Below are 25,646 nucleotides of genomic sequence, written 5' to 3' on the forward strand. Positions count from 1 at the left end.
CAGACTTTCAACCGTTAGATCTAGATCGTGCGCCTCTGAGTGAGTGGCCTAGTCGCTTTCCGTATACTTGTTTGAGTTGCTTCGTCTTTATAGCTCAAAAAAGGCTCTGTTTCTTTTTCAGGCAATACGTATCACCAAATAGAAACGTTCAGGTAATAATATCACCAAAGAGAAACAAGCCACGTAGACGTTGACATGACAAATTAGACGGACAATAGAATTCTAACAATAGCCCAAAAAAACTCTCAACCAAGAAAAAAATTACAAGCAAGTCCGATGTATCCCTTGAGCTATGCCACCCGCCTCCGGCACCATCATAGTAGTCACCTAAAAAGGATAGAACGCCTCTTTCCCCAAGCTCAACGTGGCTTCATCGCTGATATACAACTTTTCGAACCTCCAAAGTAGTCATTGCCATTGAAAGAATCTGACTGAGGCAGCACCCTGGACACGTCGTCGAACTTCAAATCTAACCACCCCACGCGATGACATTGGAGGAGGAAACCTGACCCACCAGCCTTCAACCATGAATCCATCATCTACCAGCTGCCACCGACATAGATAACCGTCGACACCCACTCCTCAACAACTTTCCGTGCTCCGCTCCAACGCCAGAGTGAACATCGTCGCAAATGGCGGAGCCTGAGGACACAAATTCACCACACAAATACCATCGCCGCCACACCATTCTTACTTGAAAAGACAAGTTTCCAAATCCATCAACAACCACAAAGCAGAACGCCTCGTCGAGAAAGGATCTGGAGCTGCTTTATTCAACAACGCGTTGCCGAAGCCAAGATGTCGAGCGACCCAAAACCTAAGCTACATAAAGCTACGCGATTCGCACGTGGAGGATCGGCGACCCCCTCAACACTGACGATCGAGAGGTTGCCAAGGGAGGGGAGCCACCGAAGGACGGCGGCGGAAAATTGGTCTCTCTTGGCAAGATCACCTTTCCTTTCTTTCTCGGGAAGGAAGAAAACTCGCAATATTATGGATATCAACTTACCCGGACGGTACACTTAATACATGGGAACAATTGTGCGTAGCCTTTTGAACTCATATTTGTTTCGACAACAATCACGTGTAAAGAAACATTTCATTTGTGATTCAAGACGAAAACCAGGTGAGAGTTTGACAAATATGTATGTGCCCTTAAGGACTAGCGCCTTGGAGCCGTAATCGTTGCCGTTGAATCCTTCAATAGATTTGAAGCATCCAACATCAAATCTCGCCATGGCGCACGCACAACCTAAAGTCCTAACCTTACAAACCCAAGGAGACAACAACATTTTAGACTTCTTGCGAACAAAATCATTTAAGACTAGGTTTTTTTTTGCGATGAAAAAGGGAGCTTTATTTAGTTACTGTGAGGATTACAATCGGTAGCCAGAAGTCTATTCAGAGCATCTAGGTTAGTTAAAACAAGAAAAAAAAAACTAGCAAGTAGCAACTCACACGACACGACACGAGAACCAGCTTGAGCTAATACACAACTGAAAAAAGTTGCCGAGGGAAAACGGACGAGCGTTCGTTTAGACTAGTTGGTCGGTGTGGATGGACTCATGCACAAAGCGTGAGCGCATGACCTTTTTGTGTCCTTCTTTTTTTGTTGACAAAACAACCAAAATAGCAGATGGTGCAGGGCAAAGCTGGCGCGAAACGGACGTGGAACAAACTGTGGTGTCGTGTGCACCAGAGTAGCCCGGCAAGGATGAAAGAGCGTCTCGCTTTCTCTCCTCGAATTGGCGGGAGGGCTACATGTACATCAGTACATGCGAATCAGCATCGGCCAACAGATCATCCGTCGCCAAGATCTGGTTTGCCGTTTCAGTCTGCCGGCCGTATCCGGCAAGGACAGCCGTGTTTCCTGCTTGTTTGCGGCACCGTCCACGCCCTTGCCAGCGTACGATGACTGCTCCCGGTAGTCGGCCGAAGCACGCCCTGCGACGGGGACGGCGCGGCCTGTGCGTGGACACTGTCGCCCCGGCCCAACACTGTGGCGGCTGCAACAGAGCGTGCAAGCACGACCGGACCTGCTGCGGCGGCTCTGCCTGGAGCTGCTCTCCGAGGACAATAAGAACTGCGGCACCTGCTCTAACTAGTGCAAAGCTCCTGCGAATGCGCGCAATTTGAACATTACCGTGCGTCGTCGACAGTGGTATCCCAAGATTCACACTAGATGTAGCTAGTGCGCATGCAGAGGACAGAGTGGGATTGAGCTATATCAGATTATAATTAATGACTGCCCGTCTAGAACGCCAGGAAATTGTGCTAATTGATATCCATGAACATTTTCTCAAATTCATGAATATTTTAATTCACAACCATTTTCTAAATTCTTGAACATTTTAAAAATTAATTTACACTTTTTAAACATTTATTGACACCTTCTAAATTCAATAACATTTTTTCACATTCATGAACATTTTCTCAACTTCATGAGAATATTTTTAATCCGTAAACATATTTTGAACTCATAAACATTTTCAGATCAGGAGAACAAGCGCGGTAGGGGAGAAAAATGCGAGGCAAGCGACGTAGTGGGGCTCCGCCCATAGCGCCATTTAGTGGAAATTCGCGCGTGGGGCAATTCAAGACGCCCAAACGAGCACAGCCCACGCCCATGTTGGGGTGAGCGCCCTTTTCTTTTTTGCTTCTTTCAAAAATATTTATGCAATTTGAAAAAAAATTAAACAATGTACAATTTCCAGAAAACGTTCATGGATTCAAATAATAACAATCCAAATTTTAAAAAATGACCACGAATTAGATATATGTTCCCGGATTTTAAAACATATTCATGAATTTTAAAAATCAAAATTTCAAAAATGTTCCGAATTTCAAAAAAATGTTCACGAATTCGAAAAATAATCATGATCTAAAAAAGTTCATGGATTCAATAGATGTTAGCAAATTTATAAAATTGATCCCAAACTAAAAAAATGTCGATTCACAGAATGTTCATGGATTGAAAATATTTTCATAAAATTCAAAAAAATATTTATGAATTTCAGAAAATGTTCATCAGTTCAAAACCAATGTTCGCCGATAAAAAAGTGTTCAAAAAAATTTCAAACTATTCGAATAAATAAATAAATTCGTTAATTTGAAATATATTTCATGAATTTTGAAAAAATATTCCAAAATCTAAAATGAAAAAAAAAGTAAAAGAGAAAAGAAGAAGAAGACAAAAAGAAAAAAGTAACAAAATAAAAAGCATGTAAATAGAAAACTTATTTCAAGGAAGGTTCTAAAACCTTCCCAAAACCGGTGGGAGAGATGCATGTGCATTCGCGAATATTTGTCGGCCCATATCCGAGCGAGCTATCCCGAGAGTGCGTGTTTGCTTTGCTCCCTATTCCCCATCCTATGCGGTATATATATCGCGTTGGGTCGAGCCATTTCTCGTTTGTCGTTGCACCATTGTCTTGTTGGTTTTACTAGTAGTTCCATTCGGTACTAGGATAGGATAAACGGCGCTTCGCCATGTCCTTTATCACTTGTGGATTATCATTTTTTTAGCGGGCACTTATGATTGGCAGGCTAGTTCAGGAGGCGGTTGATATGTGTTTTTCTTATTTGAGAACGTTCCGACTCTTTAGTGGAGGCGGTGTAGTTATTTTGTGTGTGTCTTATGGTGTGTTTACACATTGTCTCTTTGTTGTCGAGAGATTAGTGTGTTTCTATGGCGCGTTTACACACTGTCTCTTTGTTGTCGAGAGATGGCAGGTGCGCACATTCTTTTGTCGGCGTGTGTGTTTTTCCTACCAATGTGGCGTTGTCGTGACTCGTGAGTCGCTAGGTTTAAAGGAACACGGACATGCATGCATCAACGATAAACACACACTTCCAACCGGGCCCATCAATGCCTTACAAAGCCACGACGACAGGAGCCAGTGCTAGCAATTCTAGGGAGCTTAGTAACATCGATATTGATATTTTCAGAAGAAAAAAACACACACCCACAATGTACAAACTTTGCTTGGTATAATAGAAACAAGTGATCAAAGTTGTGTATTCGAGGCACCTAAAGCGATATATTAGTTCCAAGTAAAATTAAAACAGAGAGCGTAGTACACCCTAGTTGTAGTAGAAGGAAAATAAGCATAGCCCTTAATTATCATCACATCTCGATGTCGTCAAGATCAGGCATGGGAAACCGAAGAACCGCGGCTATCCCCGTGAGCTGCTCGAGCTGGTTGCCGGAGACATGCATCGACGAAAGGACGCGGACGTTGCCACCGATCTTCTTCACCGATTCGGCCAGATCGACGCACTTGCGCCTAGCAGCAACGTCGGGGTTGCGGAACCAAGTGTCGGTGAGCAGGAGGGTCTGGATGGCGAGACGCTCATGCGCGACCTCGACGTGCTTGGGCCCGTAGCAAGCCCGCGCCGAGTCCTTGGCGATCATGGCGAAGAACTCCTGCAACGCCGGCACCTCCTGCGCGGCCCTTGTGTCCTTTATCAGCGACATGACGGTCGGCGCGGCCAGGACGTCCTTGAGGCTGTGTGGGTAACCTGAGGGCGCGAGCGCGAGCACGATGCGTGCCCTGTGCTCCTAGATCGCGTGCAATTCCCCTCGCCGCGCAGCCTCCAAGAGCATGTGGTCGCGGAACTGGTCCTTGGTGTAATGTTACAACAAAGTTTTTTGCCGATCAGTAGACCTCTACACAATTAAGGTGATAACTAATGCATCAGCTCTTTCAGTAAGCGATGAATAACAATTGCTTATCCTAGAGTAAGAGGGTGTTTGGATACGTTTTAGTCCCATGACTAAAAGTAATGGGACTAAAACTTGCTAGCCTCATCCATGTTTGGATAAAAATACTAAATAGACTAAAATGTGTTAATGAGCATTTATTATCCTCCAAACCCTCCAATTCCGGACTCGCATGTGTTAAAGGAGAGGAGTTAAATGAGGAGAGAGAGGACTAATCCACATTTTAGTAGGGTTCCCTTAACTAAAAAAATTTAGTCTCAAGACTAGTTCTAACCTCTCTTTAGTCAGGGGTGATTGGAACTTTAGCCTCTAAAAAAGACTAGTTTTAGTCAGACTAAAAATAGTCCCTTGAATCCAAGCATGGCCTAAGTTTCTTCCGTGATGATAGACATAATAAATATGTCAGACAACGCAGATTCACATGGAAGTTTGAAAACAATCTTTGGGTTCAGGCCGCTAGATTTTGCAGAGACTAGCATCTCGTACTTCTCAGGACACAATAGTTGAAAGCTTAATTGAATTGTGTGAAGGTATATCCGGTTGTCGTAAATGTATACAAGACTAGCATCTTGTACTTCCCTAATCCATAATGTAGTGCATATATTTTCGGAAATGTTAACGTCCACACGTGTGGGTGTTGATCATCTTAACCACACGCATCCATTATCGTTCAGTACTATATGCACGAATCTTGACACAATCTGGCTGATTTTCTGTGCCACGTAGGACAAGGCGTGTGTGTGGTGTGTGACATAGTTCGCTCACACATCCGTTTTACCACACGGAGGACCGGTGTGTGGGCGTTTAGCAGTTCACCCACACATCAGTTTTCAGTCACGCACAAGGGCTGGTGTGTGGACATTTGCCATCTCGCCCACACGCCCGTCTCCTCTCCCACACCCAAGCTGCTAGTTGCCATGTGTTTTTGCAGCGCACATGGCAACTGCCCCTAGTGTGCTTTATAAGCAGGTGGCAACTCTCTTTTTTTACCCGAGTTGCCATGTGTTTTTGCAGGGTACACGACAACTGCCTAGTGTGCACGTAAGCAGATGGCAACTCTCTTTTACCGAGTTGCCATGTGTTTTTGCATGGTACATGGTGTTGGGGAACGTAGCAGAAATTCAAAATTTTCTTACGAGTCACCAAGATCCATCTATGGAGAAACTAGCAACGAGGGGAAGGAGAGTGCATCTACATACCCTTGTAGATCGCTAAGCGGAAGCGTTCAAGAGAACGGGGTTGAAGGAGTCGTGCTCGTCGTGATCCAAATCACCAGAGATCCTAGTGCCGAACGGATGGCACCTCCGCGTTCAACACACGTACAGCCCGATGACGTCTCCCATGCATTGATCCAACAAGGAGAGAGGGAGAGGTTGAGGAAGACTCCATCCAGCAGCAGCACGACAGCGTGGTGGTGGTGGAGGAGCGTGGTAATCCTGCAGGGCTTCACCAAGCACCGCGGGAGAGGAGGATGACTTGGGAGAGGGGGAGGGCTGTGCCAGAACTTCGTGTGAAGCTCCCATGCGCCTCCCCACTATATATAGGGGTGGAGGGGCTGGTTTCTTGCCCTCCAAGTCCATTGAGGCATTGGCAAAGGTGGGAGGAAAGAAATCCCATCATTTCCTTCCCCACCGATTGTTATCCCCCCTTTTTAGGGATCTTGATCTTATCCCTTCGGGATATGATCTTATTCCTTCTAAGGGGGATCTTGGTGCGCCTTGACCAGGGGTGTGGGGCCTTGCCCCCACTACCCACGTTCATGTGGGTCCCCCCATGCAGGTGGGCCCCACTCCGGAACCTTCTAGAACCTTCCCGGTACAATACCGAAAAATCCCAAACATTTTCCGGTGGCCAAAATAGGACTTCCCATATATAAATCTTTACCTCCGGACCATTCCGGAACTCCTCGCGACGTCCAGGATCTCATCCGGGACTCCGAACAACATTCGGTAACCACATACAAACTTCCTTTATAACCCTAGCGTCATCGAACCTTAAGTGTGTAGACCCTACGGGTTCGGGAACCATGCAGACATGACCGAGACGTTCTCCGGTCAATAACCAACAGCGGGATCTGGATACCCATGTTGGCTCCCACATGTCCACGATGATCTCATCGGATGAACCACGATGTCAAGGACTCAATAGATCTCGTATTCAATTCCCTTTGTCCAGTGGTATATACTTGCCCGAGATTCGATCGTCGATATGTCGATACCTTGTTCAATCTCGTTACCGACAAGTCTCTTTACTCGTTCCGTAACACATCATCCCGTGATCAACCCTTTGATCACATTGTGCACATTATGATGATGTCCTACCGAGTGGGCCAGAGATACCTCTCCGTCACACGGAGTGACAAATCCCAGTCTCGATTCGTGCCAACCCAACAGACACTTTTAGAGATACCTGTAGTGCACCTTTATAGTCACCCAGTTACGTTGTGACGTTTGGTACACCCAAAGCATTCCTATGGTATCTGGGAGTTGAACAATCTCATGGTCTAAGGAAATGATACTTGACATTAGTAAAGCTTTAGCATACGAACTACACGATCTTTAGTGCTAGGCTTAGGATTGGGTCTTGTCCATCACATCATTCTCCTAATGATGTGATCCTGTTATCAACGACATCCAATGTCCATGGTCAGGAAACCGTAACCATCTATTGATTAACGAGCTAGTTAACTAGAGGCTTACTAGGGACATGGTGTTGTCTATGTATCCACACATGTATCTGAGTTTCCTATCAATACAATTATAGCATGGATAATAAACGATTATCATGAACAAGGAAATATAATAATAACTAATTTATTATTGCCTCTAGGGCATATTTCCAACAGTCTCCCACTTGCACTAGAGTCAATAATCTAGTTCACATCGCCATGTGATTAACACTCACAGGTCACATCACCATGTGACCAACATCCAAAGAGTTTACTAGTGTCATTAAACTAGTTCACATCATCATGTGATTAAGACTCAATGAGTTCTAGGATTTGATCATGTTTCGCTTGTGAGAGAGGTTTTAGTCAATGGGTCTGCAACATTCAGATCCGTATGTACTTCGCAAATCTCTAGGTCATATTGTAAATGCTGCTTCCATGCTTCACTTGGAGCTATTCCAAATGGTTGCTCCACTATACGTATGCGTTTTGCTACCCAGAGTCATTCGGATAGGTGTTAAAGCTTGCATCGACGTAACCCTTTACGCCGAACTCTTTATCACCTCCATAATCGAGAAACATGTCCTTATTACTCCAAGGACAATTTTGACCGCTATCTGGTGATCCACTCCTTGATCACCTTTGTACCCTCTTGCCAGACATGTGGCAAGGCACACATCAGGTGCGGTACACAGCATAGCATACTGTAGAGCCTACGTCTAAAGCATAGGGGACGACCTTCGTCCTTTCTCTCTTTTCTGCCGTGGTCGAGCTTTAAGTCTTAACTTCATACCTTACATCTCAGGCAACAACTCCTTCTTTGACTGATCCATCTTGAACACCTTCAAGATCATGTCAAGGTATATGCTCATTTGAAAGTACCATTAAGCGGTTTTTGATCTATCCTCATAGATCTTGATGCTCAATGTTCAAGTAGCTTAATCCAGGATTTCACTTGAAAAAACACTTTTCAAATAACCCTATATGCTTTACAGAAAATTCTACATCATTTCTGATCATCAATATGTCAACAACATATACTCATCAGAAATTCTATAGTGCTCCTACTCACTTCTTTGGAAATACAAGTTTCTCATAAACTTTGTATAAACCTAAAATCTTTGATCATCTTATCAAAGTGCACATTCCAACTCCGAGATGCTTACTCCAGTCCATGGAAGGATCGCTGGAGCTAGCATACCTTTTAGCATCCTTAGGACCGACAAAACCTTTCTGATTGTATCACATACAACCTTTCCTTACAAAATTGGTAAGGAAACTCGTTTTGACATCCATCTGCCAGATTTCATAAATGCAGCTAATGCTAACATGATTCCGACGGACTTAAGCATCGCTACGGATGAGAAAATCTCATCGTAGTCAACTCCTTGAACTTGTGAAAAACTCTTCGCCACAAGTCGAGCTTCATAGACGGTGACATTACCGTCCACGTCCGTCTTCTTTTTAAAGATCCATTTATCTCAATGGCTAGCCGATCATCGGGCAAGTCCACTAAAGTCCATGCTTTGTTATGATACATGGATCCTATCTCGGATTTCATGGCTTCTAACCATTTGTCGGAATATGGGCCCACCATCGCTTCTCCATAGCTCCTAGGTTCATTGTTGTCTAGCAACATGACCTTCAAGACAGGGTCACCGTACCACTCCGAAGCAGTACGCGTCCTTGTCGTCCTACAAGGTTCGGTAGTGACTTGATCTGAAGCTTCATGATCACTATCATAAGCTCCCACTTCAATTGGTGTAGGTGCCACAGGAACAACTTCCTGTGCCCTGCTACACACTGGTTGAAGTGATGGTTCAATAACCTCATCAAGTCTCCACCATCCTCCCACTCAATTCTTTTGAGAGAAACTTTTCCTCGAGAAAGGACCCATTTCTAGAAACAATCACTTTTGCTTCCGGATCTGAATTAGGAGGTATACCCAACTATTTTGGGTGTCCTATGAAGATGCATTTTATCCGCTTTGGGTTCGAGCTTATCAACCTGAAACTTTTTCACATAAGCGTTGCAGCCCCAAACTTTTAAGAAACGACAACTTAGGTTTCTCCAAACGGTGTCGTCTCAACGAAATTACGTGGTAACTATTAAAGTGAGTGCGGTTGTCTCTAATTCCTAACCCATGAATGATAGTGGTAATTCGATAAGAGACATCATGGTACGCACCATACCCAATAGGGGGCAACTATGATGTTCGGACACACCATCACACTATGGTGTTCCAGGCGGTATTAATTGTGAAACAATTTCCACAATGTCTTAATTGCGTGCCAAAGCTCGTAACTCAGATACTCATCTCTATGATCATATCATAGACATTTTATCCTCTTGTCACAATGATCTTCAACTTCACTCTGAAATTACTTGAACTATTCAATAATTCAGACTTGTTTTTCATCAAGTAAATATACTCTACATCTACTCGAATTATCTGTGAAGTAAGAACATAACGATGTTCACTGCATGCCTCAGCACTCATTGGATTGCACACATCAAAATGTGTTACTTTCAACAAGTTGCTTTCTTGTTCCATTTTACTGAAAACGAGGCTTCCAGTCATCTTGCCCATGTGGTATGATTTGCATGTCTCAAGTGATTCAAAATCAAGTGAGTCCAAACGGTCCATCTGCATGGAGTTTCTTCATGCGTATACACCAATAGACATGGTTCGCATGTCTCAAACTTTTCAAAACGAGTGAGTCCAAAGATCCATCAACTTGGAGCTTCTTCATGCGTTTTATACCAATATGACCTACATGGCAGTGCCACAAGTAAGTGGTACTATCATTACTATCTTATACCTTTTGGCATGAAAATGTGTATCACTACGATCGAGATTCAATAAACCATCCCTTTAGGTGCAAGACCATTGAAGGTATTATTCAAATAAATAGAGTAACCATTATTCTCCTTAAATGAATAACTGTATTGCGATAGACATAATCCAATCATGTCTATGCTCAACGCAAACACCAAATGATAATTATTCAGGTTTAATACTAATCTTGATGGTAGAGGGAGCATGCGATGTTTGATCACATCAAACTTGGAAACACTTCCAACACATATCGTCAGCTCACCTTTAGCTAGTCTCCGTTTATTCCGTAGCTCTTTTATTTCGAGTTACTAACACTTAGCAACCGAACCGGTATCTTAATACCCTGGTGCTACTAGGAGTACTAGTAAAGTACACATTAACATAATGTATATCCAATATACTTCTATCGACCTTGCCAGCCTTCTCTTCTACCAAGTATCTAGGGTAATCCTGCTCCAGTGGCTGTTCCCCTTATTACAGAAGCACTTAGTCTCGGGTTTGGGTTCAACCTTGGGTTTCTTCACTAGAGCAACAGCTCATTTGCCATTTCATGAAGTATCCCTTCTTGCCCTTTCCCTTCTTGAAACTAGTGGTTTCATTAACCATCAACAATAGATGCTCCTACTTGACTTCTACTTTCGCGGTGTCAAACATCGCGAATACTTCCAAGGATCATCATATCTATCCCTGATATGTTATAGTTCATCACGAAGCTCTAGCAGCTTAGTGGCAATGACTTTGGAGAAACATCACTATCTCATCTGGAAGATCAACTCCCACTCGATTCAAGTGATTGTTGCACTCAGACAATCTGAGCACAAGCTCAACGATTGAGATTTTCTCCCTTAGTTTGCAGGCTAAGAAAATCGTCGGAGGTCTTATACCTCTTGACGTGGGCACGAGCCTGAAATCCCAATTTCAGCCCTCGAAACATCTCATATGTTCCGCGACGTTTTGAAAACGTCTTTGGTGCCTCAACTCTAAACCGTTTAACTGAACTATCACGTAGTTATCAAAACGTGTATCCGATGTTCGCAACATCCACAGAGGACATTTTGGGGTTCTACACACTGAGCGGTGCATTAAGGACATAAGCTTTCTACTGTCCGCATAATCGCTACTGTCAACTTTCAACTATATTTTCTCTAGGAACATATCTAAAACAGTAGAACTAAAGCGCGAGCTATGACATAATTTGCAAAGGGTCTTTGACTATGTTCAGGATAATTAAGTTCATCTTATGAACTCCCACTCAGATAGACATCCCTCTAGTCATCTAAGTGATTACATGATCCGAGTCAACTAGGCCGTGTCCGATCATCACGTGAGACGGACTAGTCATCATCGGTGAACATCTTCATGTTGATCGTATCTACTATACGACTCATGCTCGACCTTTCGGTCTCTTGTGTTCCGAGGCCATGTCTGTACATGCTAGGCTCGTCAAGTCAACCTAAGTGTTTCGCGTGTGTAAAACTGTCTTACACCCGTTGTATGTGAACGTAGGAATCTATCACACCCGATCATCACGTGGTGCTTCGAAACGACGAACTTTCGCAACGGTGCACAGTTAGGGGGAACACTTTCTTGAAATTTTAATGAGGGATCATCTTATTTACTACCGTCGTTCTAAGCAAATAAGATGCATAAACATGATAAACATCACATGCAATCAAATAGTGACATGATATGTCCAATATCATTTTGCTCCTTTTGATCTCCATCTTCGGGGCTCCATGATCATCATCATCATCACCGGCATGACACCATGATCTCCATCATCGTGTCTCCATGAAGTTGTCTCAATAACTTATTACTTCTACTACTATGGCTACCGGTTAGCAATAAAGTAAAGTAATTACATGGCGTTGTTCAATGACACGCAGGTCATACAATAAATAAAGACAACTCCTATGGCTCCTGCCGGTTGTCATACTCATCGACATGCAAGTCGTGATTCCTATTACAAGAACATGATCAATCTCATACATCACATATCATTCATCACATTCTTCTTGGCCATATCACATCACATAGCATACCCTGCAAAAACAAGTTAGACGTCCTCTAATTGTTGTTTGCATGTTTTACGTGGCTGCTATGGGTTTCTAGCAAGAACATTTCTTACCTACGCAAAAACCACAACGTGATATGTCAATTGCTATTTACCCTTCATAAGGACCCTTTTCATCGAATTCGATCCGACTAAAGTGGGAGAGACTGGCACCCGCTAGCCAGCTTATGCAACAAGTGCATGTCAGTCGGTGGAACCTGTCTCATGTAAGAGTACGTGTAAGGTCGGTCCGGGCCACTTCATCCCATGATGCCGCCGAATCAAGATTGGACTAGTAACGGTAAGCATATTGAACAACATCAACGCCCACAACTACTTTGTGTTCTACTCGTGCAAAGAATCTACGCATAGACCTAGCTCATGATGCCACTGTTGGGGAACGTAGCAGAAATTCAAAATTTTCTTACGAGTCACCAAGATCCATCTATGGAGAAACTAGCAACAAGGGGAAGGAGAGTGCATCTACATACCCTTGTAGATCGCTAAGCGGAAGCGTTCAAGAGAACGGGGTTGAAGGAGTCGTACTCGTCGTGATCCAAATCACCGGAGATCTTAGTGCCGAACGGACGGCACGTCCGCGTTCAACACACGTACAGCCCGGTGACGTCTCCCATGTCTTGATCCAGCAAGGAGAGAGGGAGAGGTTGAGGAAGACTCCATCCAGCAGCAACACGATGGCGTGATGGTGGTGGAGGAGCGTGGCAATCCTGCAGTGCTTCGCCAAGCACCGCGGGAGAGGAGCAGGACTTGGGAGAGGGGGAGGGCTGCGCCAGAACTTCGTGTGAAGCTCCCATGCGCCTTCCCACTATATATAGGGGTGGAGGGGATGGTTTCTTGCCCTCCAAGTCCATTGGAGCATTGGCAAAGGTGGGAGGAAAGAAATCCCATCATTTCCTTCCCCACCGATTGTTATCCCCCCTTTTTAGGGATCTTGATCTTATCCCTTCGGGATATAATCTTATTCCTTCTAAGGGGGGATCTTGGTGCGCCTTGACCAGGGATGTGGGGCCTTGCCCCCACTACCCACGTTCATGTGGGTCCCCCCATGCAGGTGGGCCCCATTTCGGAACCTTCTAGAACCTTCCCGGTACAATACCGAAAAATCCTCAACATTTTCCGGTGGCCAAAATAGGACTTCCCATATATAAATCTTTACCTCCGGACCATTCCGGAACTCCTCGCGACGTCCAGGATCTCATCCGGGACTCTGAACAACATTCGGTAACCACATACAAACTTCCTTTATAACCCTAGCGTCATCGAACCTTAAGTGTATAGACCCTACGAGTTCGGGAACCATGCAGACATGACCGAGACGTTCTCCGGTCAATAACCAACAGCGGGATCTGGATACCCATGTTGGCTCCCACATGTTCCACGATGATCTCATTAGATGAACCACGATGTCAAGGACTCAATAGATCTCGTATTCAATTCCCTTTGTCCAGTGGTATTATACTTGCCCGAGATTCGATCGTCGGTATGCCGATACCTTGTTCAATCTCGTTACCGGCAAGTCTCTTTACTCGTTCCGTAACACATCATCCCGTGATCAACCCTTTGATCACATTGTGCATATTATGATGATGTCCTACCGAGTGGGCCCAGAAATACCTCTCCGTCACACAGAGTGACAAATCCCAGTCTCGATTCGTGCCAACCCAATAGATACTTTCAGAGATACCTGTAGTGCACCTTTATAGCCACACAGTTACGTTGTGACGTTTGGTACACCCAAAGCATTTCTATGGTATCCGGGATTTGCACAATCTCATGGTCTAAGGAAATGATACTTGACATTAGAAAAGCTTTAGCATACGAACTACACGATCTTTAGTGCTAGGCTTAGGATTGGGTCTTGTCCATCACATCATTCTCCTAATGATGTGATCCTGTTATCAACGACATCCAATGTCCATGGTCAGGAAACCGTAACCATCTATTGATCAACGAGCTAGTCAACTAGAGGCTTACTAGGGACATGGTGTTGTCTATGTATCCACATATGTATCTGAGTTTCCTATCAATACAATTATAGCATGGATAATAAACGATTATTATGAACAAGGAAATATAATAATAACTAATTTATTATTGCCTCTAGGGCATATTTCCAACACATGGCAACTGCCCCAACGTGCACGTACATGGCAACTGCCCCAACGTGCACGTAAGCAGATGGCAACTCCTTTTTACATGGGAACTGCCCTAGCATGCTTGTGAGCACATGGCAGCTCTCTCAACTGTCTAGTGTTAGTATGTGGCAACTCCTGAAGTTATGAAATCATGGCAACTACATTAGATCAGACCATACATGGCAACTGCAGTTGAGCAACCATGGTAACTACAGTTGTCCGATATGGCAACCGTAGTTCAGCGACATGGCAACTACAGATAAACGAACATGGACGAGGGTCTGGACCATGGCAACTGCGGGCGCGCGGTGGGCGTCACGCGTCGCGTGCGGGACCAGGAGGGTACGAGGCCTGACATACGGGCGTGTGGGCGTTATCAACTTCGCCCACACGCACACGTGTGAGAGGGTTCGGGAGGGAAAAAAGATGTGTGTGTGGGCATTAGTTGTTTTGCCCACACGTAGGTGTGTGGGCTGGTTGCTGTCCATGCCATACGAGGCGTGTGGCACAACTACCCGATACACCACACGTGTGGCAGTTATCGTGACCCTATATTTTTTTTGAAAAGTCAAATCTCACCAACTTTGACCAAGTTTGTGAAGAAAAATATTTGCATCTAGAATGCCAAACATATATCATTATATTCATCATAAGACCTACTTTTATATTTTATATATTTGGTATTGTTGATATAAATAGTTTTGTCTATAAATTTGATCAAAGTTGGCAAAGTTTGACTTTTCAAAAAAATCTATGTGTGCGGCACTACATTACGAAAATGGAAGGAGTATTAATTTGTCTCTGTGTGTGCGGCTCCACTTGTTAATGCCAACAGATAACACCTGTCCTGTTTTTGTTGCAAAGAAAAAAAAGGGAAAAGATCATCTCTACAAGCTCCGCCACTGGACAGGGCAATGTATGATTTGTAGGGCCGGTCTTTCTTATAACCTGGGCCAATTCTCTTTTTCTATATGATGAATTGCAGTAACGCCCAGCTCTCCTTGAGATACGACTGTCAGAAAAATTCTTTGCAATCTCTTGTCCATCAAACTTATTTTTCATGCAAAGTAAATACCAATTGGTTAAGGAAACTTTCTAGAGGCTCCCGCGACTAGGCTCCCGCGACTAGGCGGGCGCTAGGGTTTCCCCCGCTTCCCTCCCGCCGCCACCGACCCTCCCACCGCCGCCGGCCGTCGGCCTCGGCCCCGCCTCCGCCCCCCTTCCGCCCTACCCTTCCTCCGTCTAGGCCGCCTCGCTCCGCCTCCCCGGGAGGTGGCCGGGGCGGAGCTCGCACCCCTCGCCCGCAGGTCCCCTCCTCCCCCGTCTCCCCCGCCGCCATCGGCGGGCGCCCCCGGCGCTGGCCCGGGTGGTGCCGGCGGCGGCGGGCCCTTTAGTCCCCGCACGCACGTGCTCCCTTCCCGGGGCAGGGAGGTGGCGGCGGTGCAGCCCGGCTTGGCTGCGGTCCGGCGGCCCTACGACGGCAGCCGGCGGCAGGCGTGGTGATGGCGCTGCTCCTTGGCGGCGGGACGGCGTGGCGGTGCTGGGTGGCCGTCGACGCGCCGCCGGCCCAGATCTGGGCCCGACGGGCCCCATCTGGGCCCTAGCGGGCCGGCCCCCCGGCGTGGTCTCGTTGTATGTGGCGCGGTGAGGAGGAGGAGCGGCTCGGACATGGGGCGTCGGCGTCGACGGCGTGCCGGCAGCAGCGCGAAGGCGGGAGCTTTACGGGCCCACGAGGGCTCGGCCGGGCCTGTGGGCCTACGGGCCTGGTGTGCTCCTGCTATTGCGTCTGGACGGCTACCGTCGCTGACGGTGGAGGTGGGGCCCTCCCGCATGCCGATGGTGCTGATGCCCTAGTCCCGGATCCGATTCTTCGTCGTGTTGTCCTCACTTCGCGGTGTCGTGGTGAGACAGCGTGGAGGCCTCATGACCGCGTTGGCGCAGGGTGGTGGTTGGTTTGGTGGCGAGATCCGGAGCGCCCGAGGTGCGGGTTGGGATCGGGGGAAACCCCTGTCGGCGTGGCCGACTCCGGCGCGGTGGCGCCTGTGGGTGCCACCTAACCTTCCGGGAGGGCGTCGGGGGCTACCCTTCCTCTCGCCTCGTCGTGTACCTGGGGAAACCCTTGGCAGCAGCGTCGTCTTCGTCGCGTTCCTTCTTGGAGGTGTTAATTGGTGCCGGCGCTTCGGAGTCTTGGAGCCTAGTGGATGAGCCCGGTGGGCGCAGCGATCGCGAGGCTTCTTCGTTTTTGTTGATCCATCGTTGTCGGCATTTGTTTCTTTTGCTCTTTCTCTGTTGTTTCTTTTGGACGTGACTGTGCTCCTTCCGCCCCAGCACCTATCCCTATATGATTCGGTTGGTTGCTTTGTATACAAAGCGTGGAACCCTTTTTCGGTAAGGAAACTTTCTATTCCATTCAGTAATCAGTATCAGATCAAGTCAAGAGAGAAGTTTTCTTGTTGGCTCTTCAATCAGCTGTCTTTATAGGAGTTTCCTTCCGTGGCTCTTCAATCATCTCTTTCTCTCTCTCTCTCAATATAAGAGAGCAGTTCTCTCTCTCTCTCCCCCCAACACACACACACACACAAAGTCTTCTAGCACTCACGGGGACCCTGGGATAGGAGGAATCCCGGCCGGCCAAGGTGAATAATTCTGTGTCGCTCATCTCTGTCGGTGTGTTTGTGTGTACGCGATGGTGTTCCGTCGGTCATGCCATGGAGTAACCCATCTTGTTCATAAGTTCTTCCTATCTTCAGGAAAAGGGAGGATAATATTTTTGGTACCACTTGCATTTAGCAACCTGTTCTCAGCCCTTGTCTTTAAGATATTGCTTTAGTCACATCATTCGAATCACATGCTCGTTTTGAATAGTCTTCTACAACATGTAATTCTTCTCTTTACCACGAGAAACAGATTCGCTAACCTATCCAGTTGATTTGTTATTCGAGCACATAACCAGATTTTGGATTGTTAGATTATCCTTAGGGCAATGTATAATGGTTATATCTAAGCATTGCCACGTAGTATAATTGCTGAGATGGAGGGGAGAGATATAAAAAAAGAGAGAGAATTTTGTCTTCTTTCCTGTCAAGAGATGATCTCTAACACAGTACTTCCTCCGTCCGGGTTTATTAGGCCCCTCAGCATCACAAGCATGTCCCTCTTTATAAGGCCCTGCTTTGAAAAGGTGCATGCAGGCAACCATTTCATTGGTTGCATTTAAAGCCATTGTTGTTGGTGCCATGGCTAGAAAATTAATACACTTCATGCGTGCTTTTTCATTGGCTGCATGCATGTGAGAGAGTGCATTGGAAATGGAAAAGAAGAATTAATATGAACAAATTACTATGTGTCTTGGTCTAATAAACCCGGACGGAGGAAGTATGTCTCAACACAGATTTGAAGGTATCTGGTCATTATAGATAAGACACAAAGTAACCCACTGTATGTCACTTTTTATTGACATATCTTAATTATGTTGTGGGTTTAATATAAAATTATTTTATCAACCATTGTACATTTACTTAATAATTCATGATTCGTCCAATGAGAGGATGCTTGGATCCAAGGGACTATTTTTAGTCTGACTAAAAATAATCTCTTTTAGAGGCTAAAGTTCCAAGCAGCCCTGACTAAAGAGAGGCTAGGACTAGTCTTGAGGCAAAAAAAAATTAGTCATAGGAAATCTATTAAAATATGTATTAGCTCTCTCTCTCCTCATTTAATTCCTCTTCTTTAACACATGCGAGTTCTGGATTGGAGGGTTTGGAGGATAATAAATGCTTAATAACTTGATTTTAGTCTCTTTAATATTTGGATCCAAGCATGGGTGAGGCTAGCAAGTTTTAGTCTCACTACTTTTAGTCATGGGACTAAAACGTATCCAAGCACCCTCTCAGTCGTTGTTTTCGTTGTTGTTGTTGTATATATGTTTCTTCTTTCTCTGGCTGTTGACAGGCCAAACAAAAAGGGTGTGTTCTAATTAAAAGCTGTTACTCCAGCCTGTAGGTCGCCTTTGACAAGTTGAGAGGCAAATTAAGAGATTAAGCAAGCCAGCAGACATGACTATTACATCTGGGGCGCTGCCAGCGAGGGTCAATCACGAATTGCACCAGGAGCACAAGCTCAGCCTGGTGAACATGGCAAGCTGGAGCTTCAACTGCGACGTGTGCAAGCAGCACGGAGAAGGGACAGCGCACTACCGGTGCGAGCCATGCGACTTCGACGCCCATGCCGACTGCGCAACCGCTCCGGCCACCTTCAAGCATGTCAACTACGCGGGCGACTTCGTGTTGTATCACGCGCCCGACTCCGGCCGCCCTCCAATGTACTGCAGCTTGTGTGGACTCGCGGTTCTCGGCTACAGCTACTACAACCGCCAAGAGGATGACCGCCTCCACCCCTCCTGCGCCTTCCTGCCTAGGCGCGTCGTCCAGGACGACCGCACCTTCCAGCTCGGCTACCACCCGTCTGGTAGGTGCTCCATGTGCAAGAACACGTCCACGACGTCCTTGTGCTACCGCTCCAACTACGACGGCGGCGAGGAGGTGTACCTTCATGTGCCGTGCCTGGTTGACACCAACAACAGGCTGACTGGTTATCAAAACTGGGTGGCGAGCGCGCCGATAATGTCGGGCGTGCTGGCAAGCTTTGCTAGGAAGAAGGAGGGAGGTGATCTCCTTACATCCGGGACGCACCCGGAGCACAAGCTCAGCCTTGTGAACACAAATCAATTCCACTGCGACGTGTGCAAGAGGTACGGGAAAGGGGCGGCACACTACCGGTGCGAGCCATGCAACTTCGACGCCCACCCAGAGTGCGCCACCGCTCCGGCCACCTTCAAGCATGTCAACTACGCCGGCGACTTCGTGTTGTATGCCGAGTCTGGCTCCGGCGACCCTCAAATGTACTGCGGCCTGTGTGGACGCGAGATTCTCGGCTACAGGTACTACAACCGCGAAAGGGATTGCCGCCTCCACCCCTGCTGCGCCTTCCTGCCGAGGCGTGTCATCCAGGACGGCCGCGCCTTCGATCTCGGCTACCACCCGTCTGGTATGTGCGGCATGTGCAGGAAGAAGTCGACGCTCTTGTTGTCCTACCGCTCCACCTACGACGGCGGCAAGGAGGTGTACCTGCATGTGCGGTGCCTCGTCGACACCAACAACAGGCTGACCGGTTATCAAGACTGGGTGGCAAGCGCGCCGATATGGCCGGGCGTGCTGGGGAGCTTTACTAGGAAGAAGCAGGGAGGCGGTCTCATGAAGGCTGCCAGCCTGTCCTTTGACATCGCCCGTGTCGTACTCGAGGTGGCGAGTCTGGATATTGGGGGCATCGCAGAAACTATACAAACCGTGCCCGAGGCATTTAATAGTGAGTGAACGAAGATGAGGGTACGTGAAATTTGAATGCATGCGTGGACTTGTTTTTCTCTTTTGCAACAAAATTGTGTGGACACCCGCAAAAATTAAAAAATTGTATGGACAATCATGTAAAAGTGTATGTGCGAACCATGAAACGGTATCGCGGGATATATATATATACATACATATTTATTTTTTTATAAAGAGAGTTTTCTCTCTTATTTCCATTATATGAAACCATAATGTCTTCCTGCTACTTCCTCTCCGGTATGGAAAGGAGTTGACCATGGTCTTGAGCTTGTGAAGAAAGGGATCATTTGGCGTGTGGGGGATGGTTCGTTAATCAAAACATGGAGAGATGCCTGGATTCCACGAGGCCATAATCTACGTCCGGTCATGCCGAAAGGAAATTGCCGCCTACATTGGGTAGCAGACTTTATTGATGAGCATGGTGCTTGGAAGGAGCAGCTCCTGAGGGAACACTTTTGGGATCTGGATGTACGTGAGATTTTGAAAATTCGCACCTCACCGAGAAATGGGCAAGACTTTCTAGCTTGGTTCCCAGAAAGGAACGGACAGTTCACGGTCCGGAGTGCCTACCGTTTGGCCACGCTAGGCAAGGTCCAAGACATGGTGGGAGCGTCCAGTGCTCACCCAACCGGACAAAGGCCTATTTGGAAATGTATTTGGAATGCTAGAGTGCCGCTAAAAATGAAAATCTTAGCCTGGAAGGTAGTCTCTGGGGCTCTGGCTACTAATGCATGCAAGAAATATGGGCACGTCTCAAAGAGAGATTCTTGTTCATTATGTGCCAAGGAAGAAGATACTAGTTTCCATGCGCTCGTTGCATGTGATTATGCTCAAGAGGTTTGGGCACAAATGAGGGCGGTATGGAAACTACCCCGGCAGGAAGAGCTGCTAGACACGGGGAAAGACTGGTTGCTAAATGTCCTTGCAAATTGTGATGATTTCATGAAGGACTATGTGATCATGTTGCTGTGGCGTCTATGGTCGCTCCGAAACGATTTAACGCATGGGACGGAGGTGCCATCGATTCCGTCGACAGAGCTACATGCAATCGCTGGACCTGGCCAGGAGGTTCTCAACGGACGAAATCATCAAGGGCAAAATGCCTATGGTGCAGGAGCAACGTCTGGTCGCGAAGGTGGTTTCGCAGGCCCTTCCATGGCCGCCTCCTCCGTCGGGCCAAGCTTCTTTATCAGTAGATGGATCCTTCTCCCAGGCGGATGGGTCAGCTGCAGCAGGTATGGTACTACGGAGGCATGATGGAAGTGTTATCTTTGCTGCTTATCGATACATCTTCAACTGCAACGACGCACTCGAGGCGGAACTACATGCACTAATGCAGGGCATGGTGATATCGACCCAGCATTGGGAGCATGCCATCATCGTCCAGTCTGACTCATCGACAACTCTTTCCGCATTATCTGGTACTAGCTTAACTAGATCGGCTTATGGGCATCTTATTAATGAGATTCATCATCTTATGGTAGATAGAGCTTTTATTCCTATGAAAATTAGCCGTATGCAAAATAGGGTAGCAGATCGTCTGGCTACATACAGTCGTACGGAACGTACTACTGCTGTATGGCTGGATCGAGGACCACTGTGTGTGGAGGAACTTTTGCCTCTCGATTGTAACCCTATGATTGTAGAATAAAACTCTATTACCATCGGAAAAAAAATGTCTTCCTGATTATACAAAGCTAAATGGACATAACCAGAGCTAAAGAACTACGCAAAAGGCAGGAGCTGCAACGAGAGAGGGAGCCACATCCCTTCCCTCCTCCCGGCAACCCACATAAACAGGCCTCACACCCAAGACCCAACACAGGTGTCGGAGTGTTAACCTGGAACGGGCAAAACGCTGCCCTAACCGTAGCATCCAGACAGAACCAAACATTTTTAACGTCAGATACATAAATGTCTTTTTACGACACACCAGTAAAAGCAAGCTAACTAGGCTGCTGAAAGGAAGATATGCTGATCTCAATTAATTTGTACTGATGGTTTCTGAATTTGTACTTTGGTTCCACGTGCATATCCTAGACCCAAGCCTTGCACATCGGTAATTGCCGTTCCTCGTAGTATTAGAGCATCTACACCCACGTACCTCTAATTCAACCCCTCAAACGCCTCTAATTCAACCCTTCAAATGTCCGTGGACGCGCCCTGTTAGTGACTAGACGTGTCCGTTTTAAGCCCCTACTTATCCATCCGCGCAACCATAATTCTTATTTTCTTCTTCGTATGTCCAGTCACTTGCACATGATTGATGGAGATGAAAAGAAAGAAAGAAAAGAATTTATAAAGAAAGAGAAAAGGTGGTTTGGTGTGGGGCCGCGTCCTGCGTGGCGTATTGGCTGGCCGCGCCCGGGCGTGTCCGCGAGCCCTTATATCCTCCCCATATTTGAGATGGATACGAGAGTTCGCAGACAACCCACACATATAGGAAAGATATGAGGGGTCCAGTTGGGTCAACTTTTTGCTACCTTTTCTTCTCCCTCCTGTCCGATCAGTGGTCCCCGCGCTCGCCCGGTCAATTTGAGGAGCCCGACTGTAGATGCTCTTAATTGAAGTCATCCCGAATCATATGCCCCTGCTCCCACGCATTGCGTCGATTTATGACGCTAATATCTGAGTTATTACACCTTACCTCTGTCCCCAAATAATTATACTTTTAGTCTTGTGTTAAGTCTCCCTAAAAAAGGTGGCTAGGGTTTCTGCCTCCCGTCGTCGGCGGCGGCGATCTTCCACGTCTTTTGTGGCCTTAGGACCATGGGTGCATGGTGGACCCCGACCCATGCCGGCGGGAGGGCTTCGTTTTCACGTGTTTCTTCAAGTTTTGTTTGGGTTCGTGTCTTGCTCAAGAAGACGAGACGGCGGCGGCTTGTTGAAGATGGAATAAAGTTCTTCCCGTCTAGCCACCGTCCCAATGGTGTGGCTAGCATTGTCGGAGGGTGTGTGGAGGTGTGTCTCCGGCGGATCTCACGAGATTTGGTCGGTGGTTGTCTTTGGTGGATCCGCTCGGATCCGATCCTTGTTCATGTGTCTTTAGGTTGGATCCTTCTGATCTAAACTTCTCTTCATCAGCTTACGGTTGTTGTTCTGAAGCGTTGGTCCTATTGGACCTTAGCACGACGATTTTCCGACTGTCTACTACATCAAGTTGTGCTTGGCTCCGACGAGGGAGGGGCGATGACAGCGGCGCGCCTTCGGCTCACTTCAGTGCTTGTAGTCGTCGTTAGGTGGTTAATCTGGATGCATTTTTTTTATTTTTGGTGTTCGTTGTACTGCCGTGATTGAAGATAAATAGATCGACAGCTCCCCGCAAAAAAATGTCTCCCTGAAAAACAAAATCTTGTGTTAAGTCAAAAAAATATGTTTGACCAATTTTATAAAAAGAGTATAGAAATATTTATGATATTAAATTAGTATAGTACTCCTCTGTCCTAAAATAAATGTCTCAAGCTTAGTACAATTTTGTACTAAAACTAGTATAAAGTTAAGACATTTATTTTGGGAATGAGGGAGTATAAAACAACATCCCAATATGCATCTAGTGATACGGTTGGTAGGCCCAGAATGTCAACCAATACACTCCTGTTCGTGAGCCTTGCCAGACTAATCATTCAGAAATTATTTTACAAAATGGAAGCCAGCGTGAGTATGCTGGCAGCCAAGTGGACGAGTTTTACTTCTGCAGACCAATCACCGCTATCTAATCTTGCAATACCTCAGCATTCTTAATTTGCAGTCACCAGTGGACATTCTTTTTGGGCAAGGTGTATAATAGAGACAACTTTTTGCACACTAGGTCAATAGCAGACCGGGCGATCTTTATTTCTTAATTTGCTCAAAAGAAGTCCTTTTACTATGCCTCCCGTGAATACGGGCCGTCCATCAGACCGGATTGGACAGTCCAGATTAAAGACAATACACTGACATCACGTGTATTATATGTACGTCCGACGGGCATTTCTGGAAGAATTGCCCGGTCTGATAGGCAGTCCATATTTCTTAATATGTTCAATTATTATAGCATGCTTTCATGTTATGTACTAGCACATATGCCCTGCGTTGCAACGAAAGAGATAATTGATCCTAGTTGTGCCCAGCCATGGCGGAGAGGCGCACACGGAGGTCTAGCAGAAATTCATATCAGTAGTACGTTAAAAAGTATGGTACACCCACAATACTTTTGGTACGATTTCTGTAAGATGATTCTGATTTCAATAAAAAGATTATATTAAATGTGTTATAGGCCACCGCTGCATACGAAAGATTAATAAAAGAATTGTCTAAGCCCGAGCGAAACAACCCTACTTCGTTGCATACAACTCGACTCTATTATTTCTGATGCACATAACGACCGCACACTGCGCAACAACACATATATGTGTGCCTCTCCCACACCCCTTGGTATTAGTTCCTTTTTAGTATTGCATTGCATGCATGCCACACCCTTGGTATTAATACCAGTTCCTTTGTGATATTTTCATATTCTTTTGAACATTTCGTTCTTTTTTTATCCCTACCGATCACAACCTTTATTCTTTCCCTTCTTTAGTACTCCTATATGCCCATTGAAATCGATCATTCATAATCCCTCCTATCCATATAGGCCCTCATAACATATTTCATATATGTAAAGATGATATAAAAGTTATACTGCGTGTTAGCATTTTTAAAAATACACCATAGCAATTAATTAAGTTAATTAAGTTTATACCTTGAACAGAATTTTAAGGTGGTTAATAGGAGCAAATAATAGCACGGTTGCAACTACTTATTTTCTGATCAAATAACATATATACAAATTATTTTAATCCAAATTATGGTTGCAAGTACTCATGTTTAACATATTCTGTGTATAATAATAAAAGTCAAGGACCTAACGGGCTGAAAACAAAGCGAATTGAGCCTACTGCACCTGAACGCGAATTACTAACCGGCGCCCAGGCGCTCGAGATAACGGCCGCCGCAGTTGGGCCAAAGCCCAATAGAGAAATGGCACTTAATGTTGGACCATGGGTTACTTAAAGAAAAAAAATTAGGGGCTTTCTTGTAAAACATATGACGACGAACGGGCAGAAACGCTCCATATATATTACCCCCTCTGCTTCTAAATATAAGACTTTTTATAGAAATCAACATAGCACTCCTTCCGGTCCTTTTTATTTAGCATATAAGTTCTGTCCGAAGTCAAACTATCTCTACTCTGACCAAATTTATAGGAAAAAGTACCAACATTCACAATGCCAAATCAATATTGTTAGATTCATTATGAAATATAGTTTCATAGTATGCATATTTGGTATTGTAGATGTTGATATTTTTAATATAAATTGGTCAAATTTTGTAAAGTTTGACTTGATATGCAGAGTAAAAAGGACCGGAGGGAGTACTAACAATGGCGCCGCATTAGCAGTGCGATCAGGAACGGTAGTAGCAGTACTGCTACCACTGAACTGCTTCCTTGTTTTTTGGAGGACAACACGATTTCATTGGTGGATCACAAGCATTTTCTCAAGGGGAATCCGATGAGTAGCACACAATTTTTTTCAAAGGACTAAATTTGAAGCACAGTTTTATTTGTAGATCCTTAGCAATATTTCACTATTCATACAATTTGTAAGGCATGATAACACCATGTTATGCAGCACAAATATTAGTAAGCTTTTTCCATAACAAGAATTATCAGCATTTGCCATTAGCTAACACTCGCGGCTATTATACGATGCTCACTATGTTGAATTTAGTTACCATATCAAGGAAACTCAAAACATGATACACGAGCAGCACTCGAGGTCAACGAAACACATCGATCCT

General features: G+C 45.7%; 1 protein-coding gene across 1 annotated transcript; it reads right to left on the reverse strand.

Moving 5' to 3' along the window:
• Positions 1 to 4,126: 4,126 nt before the first annotated feature.
• On the reverse strand, positions 4,127 to 16,032 carry LOC123139566 (protein PELOTA 2-like). The gene is made up of 2 exons (XM_044559341.1): positions 15,847 to 16,032; positions 4,127 to 4,561 (listed from the first exon to the last, which is right to left on the reverse strand). Exons 1-2 carry the CDS (start codon positions 16,030 to 16,032, stop codon positions 4,127 to 4,129), a joined length of 621 nt encoding a protein of 206 aa, XP_044415276.1.
• Between the last annotated feature and the right edge of the window lie 9,614 nt (positions 16,033 to 25,646).

This window comes from Triticum aestivum, chromosome 6B (genome assembly GCF_018294505.1).
Source record: "Triticum aestivum cultivar Chinese Spring chromosome 6B, IWGSC CS RefSeq v2.1, whole genome shotgun sequence".
Classification (NCBI taxonomy): Eukaryota; Viridiplantae; Streptophyta; class Magnoliopsida; order Poales; family Poaceae; genus Triticum; species Triticum aestivum.

What these genes read in the sequence shown, in the direction of transcription:
- LOC123139566 (XM_044559341.1), bottom strand. Translation starts at nt 16,032, where the DNA reads ATGGGGCCCGTCGGGCCCAGATCTGGGCCGGCGGCGCGTCGACGGCCA. An exon ending in CTGCCCCGGGAAGGGAGCAC is followed by an intron (nt 4,562 to 15,846) that starts GTGCGTGCGGGG and finishes CACGCGATCTAG; the next exon opens with GAGCACAGGGCACGCATCGT.